This window comes from Mya arenaria, chromosome 10 (assembly GCF_026914265.1).
Source record: "Mya arenaria isolate MELC-2E11 chromosome 10, ASM2691426v1".
NCBI lineage: Eukaryota > Metazoa > Mollusca > Bivalvia > Myida > Myidae > Mya > Mya arenaria.
In genome coordinates this window covers 6,462,852-6,486,453 of record NC_069131.1, presented here as the reverse complement: position 1 = coordinate 6,486,453, position 23,602 = coordinate 6,462,852, and the positions used below count along the sequence as shown (strand labels likewise).

Sequence of the window (23,602 nt, the reverse complement as noted above, 5' to 3'; positions counted from 1 at the left end):
AATTGCGTTTAGGTTACTGGCTGCTCAATCAAGAGCCTTTACAGCATCCAGCGTAGAACTGATACCACTTTAGTTGGCAGGAGGTTACAGTCATTCACAGTTCTTGAAAAGAAGGTGTTGGCCAATGTCTGGTCTTGGATACGATCCTGGTACAGTCTCTGATTGCCTATGGCGTTAAGAACAAAATTTTAAATAAATTTCCATGCCCTTTTATGCCATTCGATGTGTATATTTCGATTTATCCAAGTCAAATACAAATATTTTGGGGTAGATTTGCGAGAGTTTACGGAATGCCGCTCGGGCCATCGCCTGTGAATGTATTGATCTGAAACGCGAAACTCGAAGGTACGATGATGAAAATGCAAAATCGCGAAACTACGATGGTGAAACGCGACAGTGTGAGGATGAAAACGCGACAGCACGATGATGTAATCGCGAAATTACGATGATGAAAACGCGATAGTACGATGATGAAATACGACATTACGTTGATGAAGACGCGATAGTACGATGATGAAAACGCGATAGTAAGATGGCGAAAACGCGACAGTACGATGATGAAAACACGACAGTACGATACTCCGATGTTGAAAACGCGAATTTGATTTAATCGTATTTTATTGCTTCATAATTGTACACTTTTTGACAATGCATGCAAAAGAAAACAGACAAAAGATAAATCTAAGTAACATGAAAAGTATGACATATTTTACTTTGTCAAAAGCAAAAGGGTAGGGACACAAGTTTTTACAACATTAGAAAACGGCCCTCCCCTAAATCCGAATAAATTATCAAGATGCAAAACATTTTGATTACAAGTGATCTGTAACCTCACAATTAAATTATAAAATTGTGTTGACTGCTACCAACCTGTGTTAAAGGGAAATTGAAGACGAATCTATATTCCAGGCAGCGTTTTGATGTACAGTGTATAATTCAGTAGATTTGTGATGATACAGATTTAACAGATTTATAGTAAGATTTTTTAACGTTGTACTGTAGTGACCGGGTACGTGTAACATGCATACCAGCAGGCGAGTAGTCTTCGGACAGCAATCGTTTTCGGATAGTTTCGATCTTCGCATAATTTTGAAGTTCAATATCAATCGCCTGAAATCAAAGAATTTTAAATACGTTTTACATATTAAACTCTAAAATGCCTGACAAGTTTTAACTCCTCCTTAAACGAAGACATTTCAACCCCTTGATTTCTCACCTTTGGAAAGATAATTAAATAAAGCAATTAATATTTTATTTTCAGTTTGAAGAATATGTTAAGAATGAAAAATAGTAAAATACAGTTCAATAAAAATTATGAAAAAGAAAAATCAAAACAAATATGCACATGGGGATCATATATGAATGAAATATTTATATGTGTTTTAAGTATACATCTCAATGCTCTGAAGTCTAAATCGGATTTTCAATGCAAAAGTTATCTTCAAATACACACGGACACATGAGTAACAAGCAATTTTAACATGTTGTTGTAAGTTCTCAGAATTCATTTTAATCATTAGTGCTATAAACTGAAAAAAAGTTTGTGTTGTGCAGTTCAATGCGTTAAAATGTCTCCATGAGGATTTAAATGCCTTTGCATCATAACTATTGCAAAGTATCAATCATTGGGAACCTAGTCAAATAGCCCCCAAGTTATATACAATTGTAGCCCCCAAGTCAAAACGCCTCCATTTTGGTCAAATAGCCCCCACTTGGATAAAATATGGTCAAAATGCCCCCAAATTGGTCAAAATGCCCCCATTTTGGTTCAAATAGCCCCACTCCTTTTTTTTATTTGAAATTATATTTGAAGGTAAGTTGTAATATTTTAAAGATATATTGCATTTACATAATTGCTAATCAAACATTTATAAACTAATTTTATGACATAACATTTGTTGAATTATATTAAAGACTTATTAATTAGAGAAGATAGGGCATCTAAATTATCGCATTGTGCAATTATCCCTTGAAGAAAGATTAAAATCAGACTGGTGTTCGCTGCATGGGACCTGTACAGATCTGGCGAACTGACCGACACCGGCCAGCAGAAAAAAGATTTCCTCTGTATATGTATACATGCTTCAAAACTAAATGAAACTGAAGATTAGTGACAGCTACAGCTGCATAAGAACATTATTATATTTATTGATATATATTTTACATTTTCCTTCCATGTTAATGTATATTGTGTTGTACAATGGAATTTTTTTTTATCATACAGTTTAAATGTGTATTTAAAAGATGTGAAATAAATATGTGAAGAATACAATGTGCAAATTATTTCAAAATTAAAAAAAAAGAGTTAAATTAAATATTCTTGTTGTTCCTTTAATTTTGATGCGTAATCAATATTAAAAGAAAGAAAAACACTTAAAAACTTATGGCTTAGAAACATTTAAAATGTAGAATTGATATATTATTTATAAGTCATGTTTTAAAATGTTTGTTATCTTACTTGGTTAAATTGTCAGATTTATCAATATACAAATAATGTTGTTTGCACTTCATTATGTGAAATTAAAGGTTTAAAAATGTTTTGGAATAACATAAGTATGCATACATACATATAAAAAAAAGAAAAAAAGTGGGGGCGTTTTTGGGGGGCTATTTGACCAATTTTAAAATGTTAGCCAGGGGGCTATTTTACCAAAATGGGGGCTATTTGACTAGGAAGCAATCATTGTACACAATTATAAAATACATTAAACAAATATTTGATATAAGAGGATAACAACAGACCTATTTATAGGATCTGCCACAAGTTGTCATATAATACACAATTTTATCAAAATGAAATCAGAAAATACGAGCATGTTTTCAGTGATCAAAATTAGCACAAGACTACAAGCCCGGCACTTGTAAAATGTCTTTCGGGCTTGCTCAAATTAATCAAATTCTGAATTTTATGTAGCAGGGCTTGTTAAAAAAATTGATGCCAAGCAATAGTATAAGAATTCGGGCTTGTTCATCCAAAAGTCATATTTCCACTTCACACCACAGATATTGAACATTCTGAGTGTCCTTTCACTGGCCTTCTATGTAAAACACTAAAAACCTAATATATCTACTCATGGCATAGTCTTTAATTAAATTTACCATGGTATAGCACCCCCTGCTCCACCTTAAGATTATTAAGATGCTTTTAAAGGAGTTTAGGGTGGGCCTGACTTCAACAGATATCGCACTTACATTACATGATTTCCAGATTTACCGGAGAAAGAAATATAGTAAATACATTATTTATTTTTTATTGTATATATTTTTTTATATTGCATACTTAAATAAATCATCCATTTTTTTTTTTTTTTATGATTTATAAATTATATTGGAAACAAAATTCAACATTTTTTTCATTTCACTCAAAGGACTTATGAGGCAGTGGAAGCATCCCTGACATCATGGTTATTGCCATTTGATGTTGTTGTTTTGGCTATGGGAGCAAAAGTGTCTGTTTTTTTAGTTTTAAAGTTTGCTTGAGTATTGTATTACGAGAAATAATATTGATGATTGTAATGGTAGTGTTTATACTTTGCAGGTTATCAACAGTTCAAATTGAAACCGTCATTCCCACATGTCAACCTTAAGAGGCCATGCAGTGCTATCCAAGCTGTACCAGGGAGGCTGCTCGCTGTGTGGACAGGTGCGCTATGCAAGTAGGGAGGAGAAACGTCAAGCACGGACAGAAGAAGTGATTCAGTTCAAGGCCCCCGGCACCCAGCCTGCAGAACGAGTGTACGTCTGGGGGCATGCCAGGACTGGAGCCTTAGGTTAGTCATAGGTGCCATACACAGCGAGGGGTGAGTAGGTCCTATGGGATTCTTATCTGTCTCCAGGTAGTTAATAAATATTCCTTGAAATTGAAACAAAATAATTAAAAAATAAATGTACAGAAGAGGTACAAAACAATTTCTTAAAACATATATTCCCAATACAATGCTTTTCAGTTAAAAAGAAATGCCAGTTTAAATAAAATGCTTTTAAAAGTAGGACACCCAAAAATGTCTGCACTGGTGGATTAAATGACGATACATATAAAAATCCCCCCTAGTTAAGGGCAATATGCCCTGGTTTTTGGAGCAGAATCCCCTGGGAAGTTTTCTTAAAGTTTAGTATGTATGAGATACGGGCACATTTTTTACCTGGCTGCACTATCACAAAAATACTTAAGTCAAATCTCAATCTCAGACTCAACTCATTTTACCATATTGCATCAAAAGTAACATTTGTTTTTATACCTTTTTAAAGCGCATTCTATAAAGAATATCTTGATTAACGCCTTTGGTCAAGATTCCAAGGGAAAACTATTCTACAGCTTAAATAGTATTTGAGTACATTTCATTGTTTTTTAATAATAACTCAAGTATGTTTTTGCTCTAGAATTAGATTGCTTTAAATGATTAATAAATTGTTTTCATCAGTACCATTTATAAATGCGAAAATACTTTTTCGAAAATTATAAAAATCATGTAAGACTTAGAATCCTACTATGCTTTTATGTGGTAAATTTAGTTGAGATTGAGAATTGACTTGAGTACCCAATATCACAAAAATATTCCAGTCAAAACTCAATCTATCTCTACTCATTTTACCACATAAAAGCAAGGTATGATTAAAAATATTTTATGATTTTTACTCTTTTTAATAGCGTATTTTCTCAGAGCATGTGTTTAGAAAACCTTTTTGTCCATATTTCAAAGAAAACTAATTTTAGGGCAAAAATCATAGTTAATAAAAACATTCAGTTGTACTCAATTCCATTTTCTCAATAAGATGTTTTTTCTTCGGAAGTTTGACCGAAGAAAATAATCAACATATTCAATGAGAGAATGGACTATTAAAAATTGCATAAATGACACAGCCTGCTATATAAAATCTGGCGTATATTTAATAACCTTATTAAATAATTTGCCAATTTCCAATGTGCTAAACCTGAATGTGATTACAGGAGTGAGGACGTACCTTCGCCCAGAGCGTAGAAGACAGCACGCTGTGACAGAGCAGCCCCGTCCAGCACGCCTGCGATTCATTGATGAAAACCATGTAGAGGTGAAAACAGTGCTCATAATAAGTGTATAGTAACTCGCATTTAGCAGTCCCTCGATGCATACTTTCTTAAATTTGTCTCAGGAACTCACACTTTAGATTCCAGTGAGAACTCATGATGAATAGAATTTTTAACTAATTAAATTAAACTTGTCAAAATCATAACTGTAATAAGGGAAATTTTACATAATATCTACAGATCTCAATGCTCTTAAAATACAGGACCTCAATTTGCTTGCATATACATATTATTTTATACAGTGCTGTCTCATATAAACATGTATTACTGTATCACTGTATATGAGTCATCACTGTAAATAATGAACACCTTGAAATTAGATCCTGTGTACTTGTCATCATACATTGTCTGTGAGCTAAGTTAGACTAAGGTTGAATAAGCTTAAAATTCTTCTGCAGTACATTGTTGAACAAGACCTGGATTATAACTCAAGGATTTGAGCAAGCCTGGAAAACATTTTACAAGTACAGGTTGCACTTGCAGGGCTCGCCTGCTTGTATTTTACAAGTATGTAGGTTGCACTTGCAGGACTTGCCTGCTTGTATTTTGCAAGTACATGATAATGTCAGTAAAGCAGTGTTTGTCATGTTTCAGGTGAAAGATGTTGCATGTGGCTATGGATTCACACTGTTTGCTGTTGAAAGAAACAGAATACAGATGGTCCTCGGCACTGGGATCAATACAGACTCACAGCTGGGATTCCATGAGTTTCCTAAAAATACAGGTATTTTGTATGCCAAGATTTAGGCTTCTTTTATTGTTTCAGTTATAGCTATTATTATTAAATCCGAAGAGTTATTATATGAGCCGCATCAAACAATTTTTGCTACGGAATACACTTGATTATATTTAGATCTTTATTTTTAAGGGGCTTCTTAGCTACTTTTTTAACCGCATTTAAAGCTGCACTCTAACAGATTGAACATTTTGACAACTTTTTTATTTTTTGTCTTGGAACTAGCCATTTTTTGCGTAAATCCATGGAAGCCAGTTATAAAAGACTGCTTACAAAAAAGATCGCAGATGTTTATACTTAAGTTAAAAAAGTTGATGTTTTATGTATTTTTTCTTAAACCGTTAGTAACAGACTAAGCCATAAAGCATTAATTTTCGAACGGAAATATGAAAATCTACGATCTGATTTTTTGTCAGCAACCTTATATCATTGGTTTGCAGATATTGACGCAAAAATTTGCTCTTTCCAAGACAAAAAAAAAAAAGTTGTAAAAATGGTATATCTGTGAGAGCGCAGCTTTAATAGATTTAAAATCAAATGATTGTGATAATCTGTTTTTCTTATAAATTGCATACCGCTTCAAAAGGAGAAAATTAAGTAGTGTCATGACAAAAAAGATGAAGTGAAATTAGCTTAATAGTGTTGCTAATCATGAGCCACTAGAACAGGCTACAGATTTGCAGAGGAAATTGCCACAGAGTAGTGTTATAATGGGTATACTGATGTAATACATGTGTAAATATTTGCAGGCCGAGTGTTGGACTACCTGATAGAGCCAGTGCCGGTTGCTATACCCGGTATTCCGGAGGGGAGGGAGAAGAATATTCTACAGCTAGCCTGTGGCCGGGCACACAGTGTAATTCTCACAAAACACGGAGGTGTGTGCTTGCTGTTCTGGGGGTAGCTTGACAAGGATAATGAAATTTATGAATACAGTTTGTTTGGTTTAAAATAGTAAGGTGTTAAAATGGCTTTAAAACAAATCAACTGGGGTCCTTGTCTCTTAAATGAAACCTTCATACTCAGAACGGGGGTATTAGTCTGTTATAATCCCTTGCCTATAAAATTTGAACTCAGGTAATGTGACAGCCTTTGTGCCATAATTATTATGTCAGCGGCGGCAGCATGCAAAAGCTTTAACATAGGCCATAACTTATAGAAGCCCACCTGGTTAGCTCAATTGGTAGAGTGTTGGACTGTGAATCGGACAACCCAGGTTCGATTCCCGGGCGGACCATGTCACTTGTGTTGTGATTGGTTATGAAATCCTTTCTACGACCATTCGCACTGTACCACTGCCCCTGGCATGTACAGAAGTTGTCAGTTCCTTGCAGAGCTGAAGACACCTAGTACTGGTTAACCCCCAGATAGTCTGCCCAGGATAGGTGTGCGGTGGTTGAACGGTCTCTCTGGGACCCTTCAATGTGCTCATGCCAGGACCCGGAGTATAAACTACTAACACCACAATAACTTATAGAGTCCAAAATCCTTCAAGATATTCAAATGAAATTTGCCACAAATGTTGCCAACTATTTGCATTATGCACACCTGTAGCAAGGCACGTAACTCTGGTTGTATTAATTATGCTATACACTAAGAAAGTTAGCACATATTTTTTGTCTTCTGAACAATAAGTTGGTGCTGGGCTGTGCCCGGCCTGCTGACTATTATAGTTTAGAAGACCCTAAATAAACACAAACCTACTATTACTTAATGTTAGGCAAAACGAAATAATTCTTTGTTTAGGGGGATATGGCTGGTTAGGTTTTAGGTGTTTGATAAAGAAATAAAAAAGGTTTTTAAAAATCAAAACCCTGAATATTAATGCTATAATAAAATACTAATATACATGTATACTACTAATAATAATACTGAAATAGGTTAAGTAATATATATATTTGAAATAAAAAAGGTACCGCACTCTTTAAATTAGTGATTTATGAACTTAGGCATATTGAGTGTTGTAATTAAGCTTTACATTATCTTTTCTTTACATCTCATAGAGGTTTAATTAAGTACATTGTATCACATGTTTTTTTTTCTCCAAGGCGGTATGACATTATCTCTGTTTTGTTCATTCCAGTGTTTTCCCAGGGTAACAATGCCTATGGCCAGTGTGGGAGACCAGTAGTGGAAGGGGAAATCTTCAAGTAAGCTCTGCTTATATTTATTAATGTGGTAATACAGTACCAAAGCATATACTGCAGAAAATGATGTCAGAAAAGCCTGTACACTGCATCAAAATGACATTATGAAATCCTGTTTTTTTTCCGTATAAGCTAAGATTTTGTCTTATCTTTGGTGTGGTCATCAGCAATGGGGGAATAGTCATTTTCAGCGATGGGGGTGGGGGGTGGGGGAGTTGTCATCGTCAATGTGCAAAATCTTGAACAGGCAGACAGACATTACTTGGGCATGATTCTAAAACATTGTCCAGGATACATTTATTAATTTAAAACTTGGTACTTAAAAGTTTCTTACTCTTGTAATTGTCCAGTTAAGACCCGGTTGAACAGGAAAAAGTCCGAGGAGCATTGGAATTTTCCCCACTGCACTTTTGCTTTGGAAGTTGACTCTAGCAATAGGATCTTACTGTAGTTTGTGTTCAATTAAGACCATGCTTTTACAAATGAAGACTGGTTTATTTTAGCGAAGAATAAATATTCCTGTGTTCTAAAGCATTATAACATTTGAAAGTATTTAGTTAATAAGTTAACTGTTTAAAAAGTGTTTTTGTTGTAAATTGAATTTCTTGTTTCCAGCAAAATTTCCAACATCCAGAAGATAGAGGGACTTCCAGATAATGTTTCCAAGGTATGATGCTAGAGAAGTTTTACATATTACAGTAGCCGGAATGTTAAATAATAACATAGGCCATGTTTTCTGGCCATGAGAACATTTGCTATATGTAAAGCTTGGCTTGTATGTCTGGGAATATGGCTTGAAATCTGTTTTTCTCACACTGGGGTAGAGAACCTTGAAAACAATTATATCATTCCTCCAACATGAATGAAATGAATTATTGCCCATAAATTGATAAATGTGAACAAGTTATTGACGTGATAGATATGATACGTGGTTAGTAGGTGACCCGATATGGGGTATAAGGGGTGCAGGAGACCATATTTGGGTTCAGTCTTTGCTCTCACCCGATATGGTTTTCTTTGTCCCATTAATCCAATATCTGGTCACCTACTAACCCTGTTACTTACATTTTCCTTCTGTTATCTCAATTTAATTTGTCACCCTCATGTTCAAAGGGTTTTCTCATAAAGTCTCCACATAATTAATTGGGTTTCGTTCAACAAATTAAAAAGAATATTTCATGAGTGTAGTTGTGAACAAAACAATACATATATATTTTCATGTATCTCATGATGACAGCCTAAATTCTTTTGGCAATAGTACATTGTGTGAGATTTATTATTTTAATTTTAATTACAATATCATCATTGTATAGTAATACATTTATTAAAGAGTTAACACTTTACAGAAAGCATATTAATTTTAATAGTGATTTCTCTGACTGAATTACCCTAAACAAAACAAGGGTAAAATGGTAATGCAGGTTTGACGTTACTGAAAATATTTATTTTCTTACTTCAAACAAGCACAAAAAGATCATGTAACTGATGCAAAAGCAGCCTTAATGCACATATTATATTAGTCTTAAATGTATAATCCAATGAAATACTATAACAACCTCTGATAACCCCCAACAAGTTACCAGTCAGGAGAAGGCTCCCATCTGCCTCACATTACGTGGTAAACACTCGAACCTGTTAATAATAAAGAAATATCTTTATTCTATCAGGTATTATGTGGACAGGACCACACATTGTTTCTCACCTCGGATGGCCAGGTTTTCTCCTGTGGCCTTGGTGCAGACGGACAGACGGGTAATGGTTTTTCTATGTTGTATGGTTACTGGATGTTATCTCTGTTAAAAATAAATTATAAATATTATCAGAATACATTCATATCTTTGAATGATTTCAACATTTCTTTAATTGAAGTAAAGTTATCTCTACTCAATTGTTTCAGACTCTTAAAGTTGATTTGTTCATGTAAATCAAGTTTGAATGGAGTTGTAGCTTAGAGATGACTTAACGTGCATTCCCACAGGGTCCACTATCTCGAAATATCTGTAACATAACAGGTTTTATTTTCTCTTTTCATTTCGCTAATTACTTTTGATTAAACTTGATTTTATAAACCAAAAGATAGTTTATCAAGATTTACCTGAAAATGTTTTACATATCAAGTCTCAAAACTCTTTAAAAGTGGAAAATCAGACAATTTATACAAATGCTTTCTTTTGAGCGTAGCTAATCTTGAGATTTTTGGAGAAAATGAGGTCTGGGGCCGATTCAATCACCATCTTAGTGAATATTTTTAATTTAATGAGATTGTCAGAATTTTTGACGATTATTTAAAATACTTGCTACTTTTCATCATATTTATTCATATGCATATATTGTTGACCATTTTCTTGCTTGTTTTCATATTTTTGGTGTACAAACATTGCTCATTTTCTTAAAATTAATATTGGAAAAAAGGCAATTTTTCACGTAAGTTGAAAATTGTCACTAAGATGCTTACTGAATACGACCCCAGGACAACATGGCTTGCTTCATTGTATTCCAGGGCTGGAAACATATGAAAATGTTGGAAGACCCAGGAGATTAATGGGAGACATAGATGGAGTCAGAATCACAGACATTGCGTCCCGGGCGGACTGCGTACTAGCTATATCAGAATCAGGAGATGTGTTCGGCTGGGGAAACTCAGAGTACAATCAGTTGTCAATGGTGACGCAGGAAACACAAGTCAGTGTTCCAAAATATTTGCCAATTAAGAATTGTGGGAAGATTACACAGATTGCTAGTGGAGGATCTTCATGTATGGTTTTAAATGGTCAGTTTTCCTTATTATACAGTATTATATTTTCCAGTAAATAAATTACTAATAATCTACTAAAGTAAAGGGAATGTTTACATTGCTGTAGAACTAATATTCTTATTATGGATATGAAAATACAGCCAAAGCTCGCTATGTCCATGCCATTTGGACCTCAAAAAATATTTAAAGAAAACAAAAAATTTAATAAACCGATTTCTAAACATGTCTAACTAAACCACAAATATTCAAAAAAACATCAAGATAACAGAGTTTGACATAGCGAGTTTCGACTGTATATTGAAGTTCAGTTTTGACTCTGACTGGCAGTATCTCAATAAAGATTCATCCTTATCTAAGAAGCATTTTTGTAAACCGAATTTAATTGAATTTAAAAAGAAGTTCCTCCCTATTATGTTGTATTTTCTTAGAAAAGGGTGAAGTGTATGTGTGGGGTTTCGGTGTGCTGGGAAAGGGACCCAAGGTGGACGTTCTCACACGCCCGAGTCTCCTGCCACCCCCACTCTTCGGAAGGAATGAACTCAGCCCAGATGTTAGAGTCAAACAAATCAAAAGTGGGATAAGCCACTTTGGTGCAGTCACAGGTAGGTTACATTACTGCTTAACATGGATTTGTTATAAAAGAAAGCATCTTTGAAAGGATTTTTATTTTACCACCATAAGCTCCAACAGTTATTCCAAGAGGTTGTGGGTTTATCTCCACCAGGGTACTTTCTCATGGCCTCACAAAATGGACATCAGTACTGGTTTCTACCCAGGAAACAGACTCAAACATGATCCTATAAGCTATCAGTTTTCATTACAGTCAAGCCTAAAGAAATACTATAGTAAATATAAACTAAATTAACCATGAAATAAAATTTAAAATGTAAACAATAATACCAGCTTATAATTATGAAGTTTAACTAAACATTTACGAATAAATGTACATTGTAATGATTGCACCTGTATACGTTATACACTGTGCTGTATGTTGCAGACGCTGGTGACCTGTACATATGGGGGAAGGGTAAACACGGCTCTCTCGGCATCTACAAGACGGATGTACAGTATTTCCCACTGAAGGTATTTTGTGCTTGACTAGTCAACATACAAATAAGTTGGTTTTTATTACATCAGAGAATCTGAGAAATAATGTTGACATGTGCCGCTCTGCATGCAATGTACAATCTTAGCATAACCTTTGCATTGTCCGTAACCTCCAGGCTCTAGATATGGTAAACTATAATATGCAGGTTCCATGCATCTATTGTATAATTATTATATGTCTGTATTGTTATTCATGTTTTGATTTTGCAGGTGTCCATACCAGCGCTGATACACAGAGTTGAGCTGGGTGTGGATCATACAGTTGCTCTGTGTACCTCATATACCTGAACAAGGCCAGGGCAGAGGAATGTGGTGTGAACTGTGTTATACTAGTCCATTGTCACTCTCTGTACTTCATATACCAGATCGTCCGCCTCATCTAGAGAGAATTTGTAGCATTCCAGCTGATCATATCATATGCAGGACAGGATACCTGGTCATTGTGTGACAATAATTTACAATTATTTAATTGCGCAAGAGGTCAGAGGAAGTGAAATTGAATGTTTTTATCTAAATGTGATTTGTTTAATAAAGTCTACCATAAAACTCGATACATGTAAATCTTTTAGTGCACTATGTTACCAATACACTACTTGTTAGGCAGAGATTCTTATGAACTGAAAAGCCCCAGCCCCAGGGTTGGGGTTAGGTTTATAAATGACAGGTTTAAAGATTATGTTTCATTCTGATTTTTTAAACAAAAATGTTTCATCATGGATGATAACTTTAAAAATAATTTCCTTCAAGTTTCACAGCTCTTTGAAAAGAAAAAAAATGCTCTTAGTCGTTATTTACCATATTTCAAAAAAAGTCATGAGACATGAGATGTTTAAGAAATTTGGACCTATTGATTGCTTTTGGATTTTATTTTACTGTAATGCATTGGATATATTTTTATATTGGAAATGCTTCATCACTTTTAGCTCATTAAGTGTTCTAAGTTTGAAGGGTACGTCTTTATTCAGAATCTTAATAAACATGTCATGTTTTTGTATGGCTCCAATGATAGACAGATATTTTGCAACATTATCAGTGTGCGAAGAAAAAACCATTGCTGCATGTCATAGACTTGGTACGATTATCATGATTGGCCGAATTTTGGAATAAGAGCGCCACAAGGTGACCCGATAAATGCTCATCATGAGTGACCTTGAAATCAAAATGGGCCCAACCGGACAATGAACAGTAACATTGTGAAAAGGCATTGAGCAGACATACAGTTTTTAAGTACCCAACCCACAAATATGTCCCCCTATATTATTCTGGAATCACTGAAAGGATTTTATGTGAGGAAAATGGAAATGTATTTCTTTTACCCAAAATAATAAAACAAACAAGTTTTCCGGCCTTCCAAGTTTAAAAAGTGTGTCAATTACGCCCAATATCAAAAAAAATAAAACGCAAATATACAAACTGCAGTAACCGTATATATGACGTATTTTGGGTAATTCTTAGATAATAGTAACCTGAAAGCAAAAACCTTTAAAATTATACTGAAATTATACAAGGTCACTAGGTATCCAAATTTTAACATTATGGTAAAGAGTGCAATCAGAGAACTAGCTTATTTGTGGGTTGGAATCCATAGGTATGTTCAGCTGTTTCTGAAAACTACTAGAACATTCATTTGCAGATATAGCAGTCATGTTAATTATTTTAAAGAATAAAATCAACAAAAGAAAAGAGCCAAACTTTGTAATCAGGCAACAGATAGGAATCAAATTTGGAGTCTCAGACTCTAACCTGAGAATGTCATATGATAGATAAAAATGTAGAACTGTGCTTGTTAGTGAGTATAGACTCAAATCGAAAGCATTGACCCATAAAAATGTTACAGTGCAATATAAATATCTTAAACGATGCAAACTTGCGAGACATGCAAAGAACTACTCTTCGTTTTGTTGTTTTGACCAGCAAGACAAAATGTTGCAGTGGCGCTGCATGCCCATCACTGATGAACTGATCTGACGAGGCCAATGAAGACATTAACTGTTGTATAAATATACATACACAGATGTATCACTCGAAAAGGTGGTATAGGTGCCTCTCATCCAGAAGGCTGGAGTCGCGTATGATCATAGGCATATGTTTTTTCTCTCATGGCAGCTCAAAATGGACTGGATTCTACACAGGAAATGGAAATAAGCAGGTTTCATATCATCTTATATTGTATTGTTGTCTTTACAATAAAGCAAAAATCTTTTAGTGTCAAACAAGATCGCCACGGAGCAAACACCAATGGTATACGGATTGTTTTTCAGTACAGCAAGGGGAAAAATAGGAGATTTATTACAGCCAGAGTTATGGGCCTCATTGCACATCTGATAATTTATCTGGCAACATATGTACCAAGTTTCATTTTAAAACTGCTAGAATGGTTTTCGAGTTCTGGCCAAGGTTAAAGTCTGTCCATGACGTCAAGAACAACGTTTAGGCTAAGAGCAATACAGTACATCACTACATCACTAACAGATAACACTAGAGTACTACATTATAGTATGTCACTAAAATGTTTTTCTTTAGAAAACAGGCAAGCTTATTATCATTTATTTCAATTTGAGGGGTTTTGTTAACACAAAGCATTGTTAACATGTTGTATTTTAATACACACAAACAAACAATATAGTACTAAGTACAATCAGATTTACAATTTTGTTCTATTTTAGCCTTTTGAATTGAAAGCATCATTTTATCCAGAAAGTTATTATAATCTTCAACTCTTTGAAAGCTTTCAGCTTTTGCTTTTATTGCTTGTTCAAAATTAGCAATATCTGATGCCATGTTGGAAATAGGAATCAAATTTGTATCCAACATATTACCAGAATTACTTATACGATTTTTCACTCGATAATCACTGTCTACAGTATGGATTTCATTTAGCTCCATTGTCCCGTTACTTGGTGTATTTGTCTGAGCTTTAGTAGAGCCAAATGTGTAACTGTTTAAATGTTCCACTGTTTGAGGAATGTTTCCCGCACTTAATTGCTCCCTGGAACTAATACTGCTTGGGTTAGAACTCCCTGGTTCAAAATTCCCCAAACTACCCATAATGCCATTTGTCTGAAGGGATCCAATAAGATCATCAAGAGGTTTTTGTTTTGACAACAGGTTTGCAGCTCCATCATTGGCAATGACTACTGGATTGTGTAGTGGTTCACCAATGTGATCATTAAACACCTCTATTATCTCACTACTCTTCTCACCAGCCTGGTCAGCACCTTCAATGCTCTCAGTTAAGATCTGAAACTCCTGTCCGTCTATGGTAAAGGTGCCTTCTCCACTCTCTTTGTCAACTATCACAACTATGTGATCTTCCCTCTCAACCAAAACATGATTATCACTCTCACTCAAGTCATACTCTACATTATTTGTCTCATCTTCTAGCACAGCTGTATCTTGTACAGTGTTTAAATCTATACCAGAAGCTATTTTTAATCTGTTTTCGATATTCACATCCTCATGGCTGTTGTCCGGAACAATGACATACAGTTTTTCATTTTCATTTATTGTGCCAGCCATATTAGGTTTCTCCACTATATTGTATAATATATTTTCTACATTACTTGTCTCATGATCTGTTGATGCTGGTATATCAAGAGAAGTCTGAGGTATAATAGTTATACAACCATCACCAGAGTTTGTTACTATGGCTTCGTCACCTTCAACATAAATGCACTTGTACTGGACTGAATTATCTTCAATATTGAGATCGATATCACCAGTTGAAGTAACTGTTACATCCTCTTTATTAGTTTTTCTCTCAGTTACTAATTTGACTTCTTCACTTTGTTCCCTATCAACTATTTCATCAGCACTCTCATTAGTCAGCCCTTTATCTCCATCTTTCACCGTTACAAATACATCCATTTCTTCATCCTTATAATACACCTTGTAGTTCTCCTTGCCTTTCTCCTCCTGCAGCCTCAGAGTTATAATCCTGTCTGTGTCCTTAGCCTGAAAAAAGGTTTCAACGTCTACTTCCTTCCAATCATGTTGTTCAATCAAATGATCAGCCAAGCATTCCTTGTTTATGAACACTCTCTTACACAGTGTACACATCACCTTATCCTCTATAACAGCTTCGATATCAACCTTCCTCTTCCTACTCTCTCTCTTATCCTTATGTTGCTTGAATCTATGGGAAGCTAGGACGCGTTTGTTGGAGAACTTTTCCCCACAGAACTCGCACGAGTGGTCAGTGGCGTGCGACATGTAGCAGTGTTTCTTCAAGGATTTCAGGGACTCATAATACAAGTTACACAGAGAACAGTGGAAGTCGGTTCTCAGCTCATGGTACTTGGAGTGGGCTTTTAACTGTCTAACATTGTTGAACCTGAAATATTTGACATCATGAGTTAATTATCAAAGTTACACAGAGAACAGTGGAAGTCGGTTCTCAGCTCATGGTACTTGGAATGGGATTTTAACTGTCTAACATTATTGAACCTGAAATATTTGACATCATGAGTTAATTATCAAAGTTACACAGAGAACAATGGATGTCGGTTCTCAGCTCATGGTACTTGGAATGGGCTTTTTACTGTCTAACATTATTGAAGCTGAAATATTTGACATCATGAGTTCATTATCGAAATATTGGATTTGAAGAAATACTAAATATATATATATATATATCACATAATATATGACAAAAATAAAACATGTATGATTGTGCTTTTATGTTATTCTTTGTAGCACAGTACATCATGAGCTTACATTATGATCGTATCTTGTATAAAAAAGTTTGATATTTGTTCAAGAACACGCTGGAAAAGTGATATTTGTTCAAGTACAAGCTAGAACAGTGATATTTAAGTACAAGCTAGAACAGTGACATTTGTTTAAGTACAAGCTAGAACAGTGACATTTGTTTAAGTACAGGCTAGAACAGTGATATTTGTTTAAGTACAAGCTAGAACATTGATATTTGTTCAAGAACAAGCTAGAACAGTGATATTTGTTCAAGTACAAGCTAGAACAGTGATATTTGTTTAAGTACAGGCTAGAACAGTGATATTTGTTTAAGTACAAGCTATAACAGTGATATTTGTTTAAGTACAGGCTAGAACAGTGATATTTGTTTAAGTACAAGCTAGAACAGTGATAATTGTTTAAGTACAAGCTAGAACAGTGATATTTGTTTAAGTACAGGCTAGAACAGTGACATTTGTTTAAGTACAGGCTAGAACAGTGAAATTTGTTTAAAGTACAAGCTAGAACAGTGACATTTGTTTAAGTACAGGCTAGAACAGTGACATTTGTTTAAGTACAAGCTAGAACAGTGACATTTGTTTAAGTACAGGCTAGAACAGTGACATTTGTTTAAGTACAAGCTATAACAGTGATATTTGTTTAAGTACAGGCTAGAACAGTGATATTTTTTTCCAAGAACAAGCTAGAACAGTGACATTTTTTCCCAGAACAAGCTGGAACAGTGACATTTGTTTCAAGAACAAGCTAAAACAGTGACATTTTTTTCCAAGAACAAGCTGGAACAGTGAAATTTGTTCAAGTACAAGCTAAAACAATGACATTTTTTTCCAAGAACAAGCTGGAACAGTGACATTTGTTTAAGTACAAGCTGGAACAGTGACATTTGTTACAAGAACAAGCTAAAACAGTGACATTTTTTTCCAAGAACAAGCTGGAACAGTGAAATTTGTTCAAGTACAAGCTAAAACAGCAATATGTTTTTTTTCAAATTTAAGCTGGAACAGTGATATTTGTTTGATATTTGATCAAGTACAAGCTAGAACAGTGATATTTAAGTAGAAGCTGGAACAGTGATATTTGTTCAAGTACAAGCTAGAACAGTGATATTTAAGTACAAGCTAGAACAGTGATATTTGTTTAAGTACAAGCTAGAACAGTGATATTTGTTTAAGTACAAGCTAGAACAGTGATATTTGTTTAAGTACAAGCTAGAACAGTGATATTTGTTCAAGTGCAAGGTAGAACAGTAATCTTTAGGTACAAGCTAGAACAGTGACATTTGTTTAAGCACTTGTATGCTATAACAGTGATATATTTGTTTAAGTACAGGCTAGAACAGTGATATTTGTTTAAGTACAAGCTAGAACAGTGACATTTGTTTAAGTACAAGCTAGAACAGTGATATTTGTTCAAGTACAAGCTAGAACAGTGATATTTGTTCAAGTACAAGCTAGAACAGTGATATTTAAGTACAAGCTAGAACAGTGATATTTGTTTAAGTACAGGCGAGAACAGTGATATTTGTTCAATTACAAACTAGAACGGTGATACTTTTCTTAGAAACAAGTAATCACATGCATTTCTTGTTGTTTGACACTGATTACCTACATAGTAGGTGACATATAGATCAATGAACATTTACACTAAAGATATCAAGTAAAATAGTAAGACTTTACCCTTGAGTTAGTTCATGTGAGAGCATTATTTGCTGCCTACCTTTTCCCACACCTATCACAGGATACAGGCATCTCCCCCTTGTGCCGTAACATGTGTTCCTGCAGACTCTGGTTGTACGGGAAACATTTCCCACATTTCTCACATGTGTATGGCTTATGACCTGAAATAAAGATGGAATACACAATGTACAGAAAAGACTTCTATTAAATATTTTTACACTGTATACATACAGTGCTTTCAGAATTAAATTATGTTTCTGGAATGTCAGGCCAGAGCAAAAACATTTTAGTGCCGACCTGCCCCACTCAAACTTATTTATTTGATGAAAATTTTCCATGGCAAAAAGAGGTCAGAATTCAGAGATTAAGGGAATTTTTGAAGAAATGCATCCTTTTTTATTAATGAATGAGTTAAAATGTTCAAATCTCCTGATTGGTTTACAATCTGGATGAAAATCATAACTGTCCCAAGGTATGTATGAAGTGTAACGGAAGAAAGTACCGTGGTTGCAGACGATGACAATACACTACATACCCTCATGTAGATTGACATGTTTCCTTAGAAGGGTGGCATTAATAAAACCCTTCCCACACTTCAGGCAAACATGCGTCTTGGTACCGTGGTGTTTCAAGTGGGCATCACGTGACGCCTTTGTCTTGAAATACTTGGAGCAAACCTCACACTTGAACTCACGCACGTCTGAAACAAATATTTGTTAAATTACAAAAACATAATGTGGCACAGGCTATTACTAGAAATATAACAAGAGCTGTCGTAGGACAGCGCGCTCGCCTTCGCCGCTTTGACTCAGAAGTAAATACAATAACAATGTAATATTACCAAGTTTGGTCTATTTATGTCAAACCTAACTAAAATTATTCAATACATAAGGTGACTTTGATGCTGCCCTCCCACCACCCGAAAAATGATGCAAGTCATTCAAATAACTTGATTTCCCATTATGAAAATGTGGTAAAGAATATACAAGTATGCCTTTCAAAAGAAATTAAAATAAAATTAAAAAAAAAATAATAATAAAAAAAATTCAAGGGCCATATAGTATAGCCCTCCTTGTTTTCCCTTGGTAAAAAACTGGTTAAGAATGTAAAAATTTGCCTGTCAAGTGAAATAAAAACAAATATATATATATATATATATTCAAGGGACATAATTTGTATTTAGGGTTAAAATGGAGTTATGTTTCTTGTTTTAAGATGGTTGTAAATAATTTTGAATTTTATTAAATGCATTAAATGAAAGGTATAGAAGTTTTTTTTATTAAAATCCCAACTTGCCCTTAACTTTTACTTGGCTAAAATTTTAACCTAAGTCAATCAGGGGCCATAACTTGTATTAAGGATATGTAGTTATGTAACCTCATTGGGTGATGGTCCTGAACATTTGTGTGAAGTATTAAGTCAATTGAATGAAGTGTATAGAAGTTATTAATAAATATCCCGACCTGCCCTAAAACTTGAACCTAAGTTCCATAGTCAATCAGGGGCCATAATTTGTATAAAAGATAATATGGAGTTATCTAACCTCATCATGTGATGGCTCTGAACAACTGTGTGAAGTATTAAGTCGAATGGTATTGGAGTTTTAAGTGAAAATCCCAACTTGCCCTAAAACTTTAACCGGACGCCGACTCCGACGCTGGGGCGAGTTGTATAGCCCACCTATTCTTCGAAAATTCTAGCTTAATACTCAATAACTTGTTGATTTCATTAAAAATCATATTAAACTACAAGATGCAATTATATGCTCTCACAAAAGCAAAGGCTCAGTTAATCTGGATTTACAATAAATCACCTAAAAATCTTTATTTCAAAAAATCAAACCTGCTGGAGGACCAAGACATTTTACCTGTATGTGACTGTTTATGGGCAATCAGATTTCCTCTCCGGAAGAAGGCTGCACCACACTCGTCACACTTGAACTTTCTCTCAGCGCTGTGACATGTCATGTGACTGGTGAGGTACTCCCGCAGAGAGAACAAGGCACCACAAATCTCACAGCTGTATGGCTTCTCTCCTGCAATGATTCATACAATGTCTGCAGCAGTGACAACATATAGGTCTCATTATAACTAAAGGTAATATGAACATCCAATGCACTTCAGTCTGAAAGGAAACACATTGTTAACAGAAAGTATAACTGTCTCATTTAGACAGCATATTTTTGGATTGTGTAAAACAATTATTTTTATTCTTAAACTTCATAAATAACACTATATCTTCAGTCCATAGCATTCGTTCATGGACATCCTAAGTAAACCTCAATAATTGGCATAATGTTAACCCCAGTTTAAGAAATTTGGTAGAGCACCCGGCTGGGTAGAATCCCAGACTGCCTGCATACTTTTCTGAGGCTGTGACATTTGGTGCACAATATCTGACTTGGGCCTAAGTGTTCCAGAGCATCAGTAAGAGTAACAAGTGAAACATTGTATGTCTATTAAGCTCATTCTGGGAACTATAGAACAAAATTCAATGCAGAGGGTATAACGTCACAATTAATTTCCTCTGTTAACTGAATAAAATTGTTTTCATGTTGAACAAAACGACATGAAAAGCTACACTTTACCATCTTCATCTTACCTGAATGTACAGCCATGTGTTTCTGGTACACATATTTCGTAGAAAATGTTTTATCACAGATCTTGCAGTTGAAATTTTCATCACTTTTGGGAGCCTTTAGATAAAAATGTCAGAGCTTTACTAATTTTTAATACAAAGATTGTGATCAAACAATGAATGAGTAGTAAAACTAAAAATATTCAGAAAGAAAAACAAATAAATTATGGTGAACTTAACTAGTCTAAGATTAATTAAATGACTTTATTTGTATATAAATATAATTATGGAAGTTTTTGAATTCATACATTTATACATAAGTGTATTTATAAACAAAATAATGTGCATAACTACAAGCTCTTCAGAAAAACCTATTTTAAATGTATGTTGATTTTAACACAAATACCAATTGCATTTATAATTATATGGGGTTAATGAATAAATTACATTATATTATGTACTAAAATAAATAGTCCTAGTAGCGGTCCATTCATGAAGATAATTAACTTTAGAACTCTAGTTCTACATGTAGGTTTCAATTTAAGATACCATAGCTTACCTTTCTTATAAGTTTTCTTTTTGATGTGTTGGATCTACTGCAGTCACGTTTTCTGGTCATGCTAGATGACTCTAAACATATTGGCTGGTCAGTACCACCAAAACCACCATTTTCAGTGTCATACATTAGATCTGTTACTTCAGATTTAACTTCTTCAATCAGATGTGCAACTTCATTCAGACTTACTTCCTCTGATTGAATACAAGCGTTCTGTTTTTCTTTACTTCTCACAGCCCCTCTCCTGCTCCTCTTTAAATTCAAGTCACAAACAGTGCCATCTTGTTTCTGAACTTCTTGTTTTATCGGTACTTGAATTTCTGGTAACTCACTGTCATTTTCAATTTCACTTACACTGCTATGAGCATTTCTAATTAGGCTTATAGCCATTTCTGTTTGACTAACTTTGGTTTCCTTTTGTGCTTTACACTTGCCCATTTTGTGTTTTAAATTTTTGTTACTATTGCCATTTATGGTTTGCTCTTTTATTAACCTGCACAGCAGTCTTGTTGTATTAATGGCTTCATTTAGCCTGAAAAACAGGGAATTCTGCTTTAATCTAACATTTTATATGTTATTTGTAATTCAACATAAAATATATTCAATGAAAATCCATAATTAAATTTACATATATATATATCAACACAAATGATTACAGTACCTGTAAAAAAACATCAATAAATTAAAGACACTAATTCATTCACACTTTTTTTAACATCTTTCATACATGCCATATTTTCTGGAGACCATTCAGGGGGATTTGTTCAAAAGGCTGAAAATTCAGGGGGATTTTGGTTGTATTCAGGGGGATTTTTTTAGCAGGTCTAAGTTGGCGAAATTTTAAAGTATTTTTAGACGCAAGTACGAAAAAATGTATTCACATATAGTTTGCTTTGAAAACCTCTTAACTTTTTCACTATAAAGAATTATTTTTTGTCATGATTTATCATATTCTTATGATACACTGTCATGTCATACTGTAATGCACTTGCAGAACAAAATATGTCATTGGAAAAATATGTTTCGAGACAATTAAATTAAATTTACCTTCCTCCAAATGTCTTTTAAAAAATTGTGCTTAATTCTATCAGCTTGATGACTTTCAGACAATAAGAGAATCAAATAAATAATTTTAATTTCTTCCATCCAAAATAGTAATATTTGTAATATTTCTTTGCCTTTGATAATTACTACAAATTAATTGATCACTTGTTGTAAAAGTTTCCTTTTGGCATTTCACCCTTGTGGAGTTGTTTCTTTACCATTCAGTTTCACTCACATACTGTGGTTTCACTTGCTTTGTCATTATTGCCTGATGTAAAATTTCTAAAGAATTTTTTTATTTTTTTATTTTTATTTTTTTTAAATTCCGGGAGATTTTTATCTCCCGCCGGGAGACCGGGAGATGGATCGAAATTCTGGGGGATTTTCCCCCCCCGCCGGGCGATATGGCATGTATGATCTTTTCACACCCACAGTTTGCCTGGCCTTGATCAAAGACAAATTTTCTCTAAAGCCATTATTGATCTTTTCTATTTTAAACGGTTGGTGGTGGTGTGTAAGCTCAATTATACTTGCACTCGCGCCTTGCCCTTTGGCGAGTGCTCCGATAAGATTGATAGTCATTAAAGGTTTTTGAACTCAGTGCACAGACAGAATGTAGTCCATATAAACAACCACTTCAGAGTCTTTGACGATTTTTGTTAAGGGGACATAATGAATGTCCACATATTAAAAAAGTTCCCTTAACGCACATTATTATGGCAAAGACAGAATGTAACCCTGGTCAGAGCTACCCTGGTTCTTTAGCATGCACCAGTGTATAGCACTGGACCCCCATTTATTGTCCGTACCGGAAGACAATTAGTATTTATTAATGGTGCAGCGGGGAATTGAACCTTTATGCATGGATTGGCAGTCTAGTTTGTTACCACTAGAGAACAGCTCTTGGACTATATTTATCAGTTGTAACAAACTTTCTTTCATGTAAAAAAGGGCCGATACATCTCCGTAATCAGGAGCCGAAATATCTACAGGATGGAGCCGATTTGGTAAGGCGAGACTACCGTTTCAACTAGGGCCGATTTGGTAAGGGGCCGAATGGTCTGGTAACCTTTCAAATAATTTAATCAGGGAATGAACATTTTAATAAAGGGATCTTAAATAAATTCTAACACCTAACTGCAAATCACATAAATGTTCAACGAAACGCTAGAAAAACGAATACATACCAAAATAAACCCCATGGCACATTTTTATATAAGGGAAGT

The 23,602-nt window shown here is 34.5% G+C and overlaps 2 protein-coding genes across 3 annotated transcripts; one reads left to right on the top strand and one right to left on the bottom strand.

Moving 5' to 3' along the window:
- The first annotated feature begins 854 nt into the window (after positions 1–854).
- Positions 855–12,361, top strand: LOC128206215 (RCC1-like G exchanging factor-like protein). Of its 2 annotated transcripts, none has more exons than XM_052908536.1 (12): positions 855–975; positions 3,539–3,770; positions 4,949–5,049; positions 5,660–5,789; positions 6,551–6,679; positions 7,885–7,951; positions 8,564–8,615; positions 9,616–9,700; positions 10,449–10,718; positions 11,132–11,305; positions 11,701–11,786; positions 12,021–12,361. In XM_052908536.1, exons 2-12 carry the CDS (start codon positions 3,575–3,577, stop codon positions 12,096–12,098), a joined length of 1,368 nt encoding a protein of 455 aa, XP_052764496.1. In that variant the 5' UTR covers positions 855–975; positions 3,539–3,574; the 3' UTR covers positions 12,099–12,361. The 2 variants fall into 2 exon arrangements, with proteins under 2 accessions (XP_052764496.1, XP_052764495.1); XM_052908535.1 differs by having other exon boundaries at positions 865–922.
- A 1,999-nt stretch (positions 12,362–14,360) lies between these two features.
- Positions 14,361–23,582, bottom strand: LOC128205289 (uncharacterized). The gene is made up of 7 exons (XM_052906821.1): positions 23,564–23,582; positions 21,336–21,864; positions 20,801–20,894; positions 20,067–20,234; positions 18,735–18,899; positions 18,240–18,360; positions 14,361–16,143 (listed from the first exon to the last, which is right to left on the bottom strand). Exons 2-7 carry the CDS (start codon positions 21,768–21,770, stop codon positions 14,439–14,441), a joined length of 2,688 nt encoding a protein of 895 aa, XP_052762781.1. The 5' UTR covers positions 21,771–21,864; positions 23,564–23,582; the 3' UTR covers positions 14,361–14,438.
- Positions 23,583–23,602: the final 20 nt, after the last annotated feature.

Excerpts from the sequence above, each read along its gene's own strand:
- LOC128205289 (XM_052906821.1), bottom strand. The coding sequence starts at position 21,770 with ATGGGCAAGTGTAAAGCACAAAAGGAAACCAAAGTTAGTCAAACAGAA. Across the intron at positions 20,895-21,335 it reads AAAGAAAACTTATAAGAAAG|GCTCCCAAAAGTGATGAAAA; the intron begins GTAAGCTATGGT and ends TTTTATCTAAAG. Across the intron at positions 16,144-18,239 it reads TGTGATAGGTGTGGGAAAAG|GTTCAACAATGTTAGACAGT; the intron begins GTAGGCAGCAAA and ends CAAATATTTCAG.
- LOC128206215 (XM_052908536.1), top strand. The coding sequence starts at position 3,575 with ATGTCAACCTTAAGAGGCCATGCAGTGCTATCCAAGCTGTACCAGGGA. Across the intron at positions 3,771-4,948 it reads TGCCAGGACTGGAGCCTTAG|GAGTGAGGACGTACCTTCGC; the intron begins GTTAGTCATAGG and ends ATGTGATTACAG. Across the intron at positions 8,616-9,615 it reads TTCCAGATAATGTTTCCAAG|GTATTATGTGGACAGGACCA; the intron begins GTATGATGCTAG and ends TTATTCTATCAG.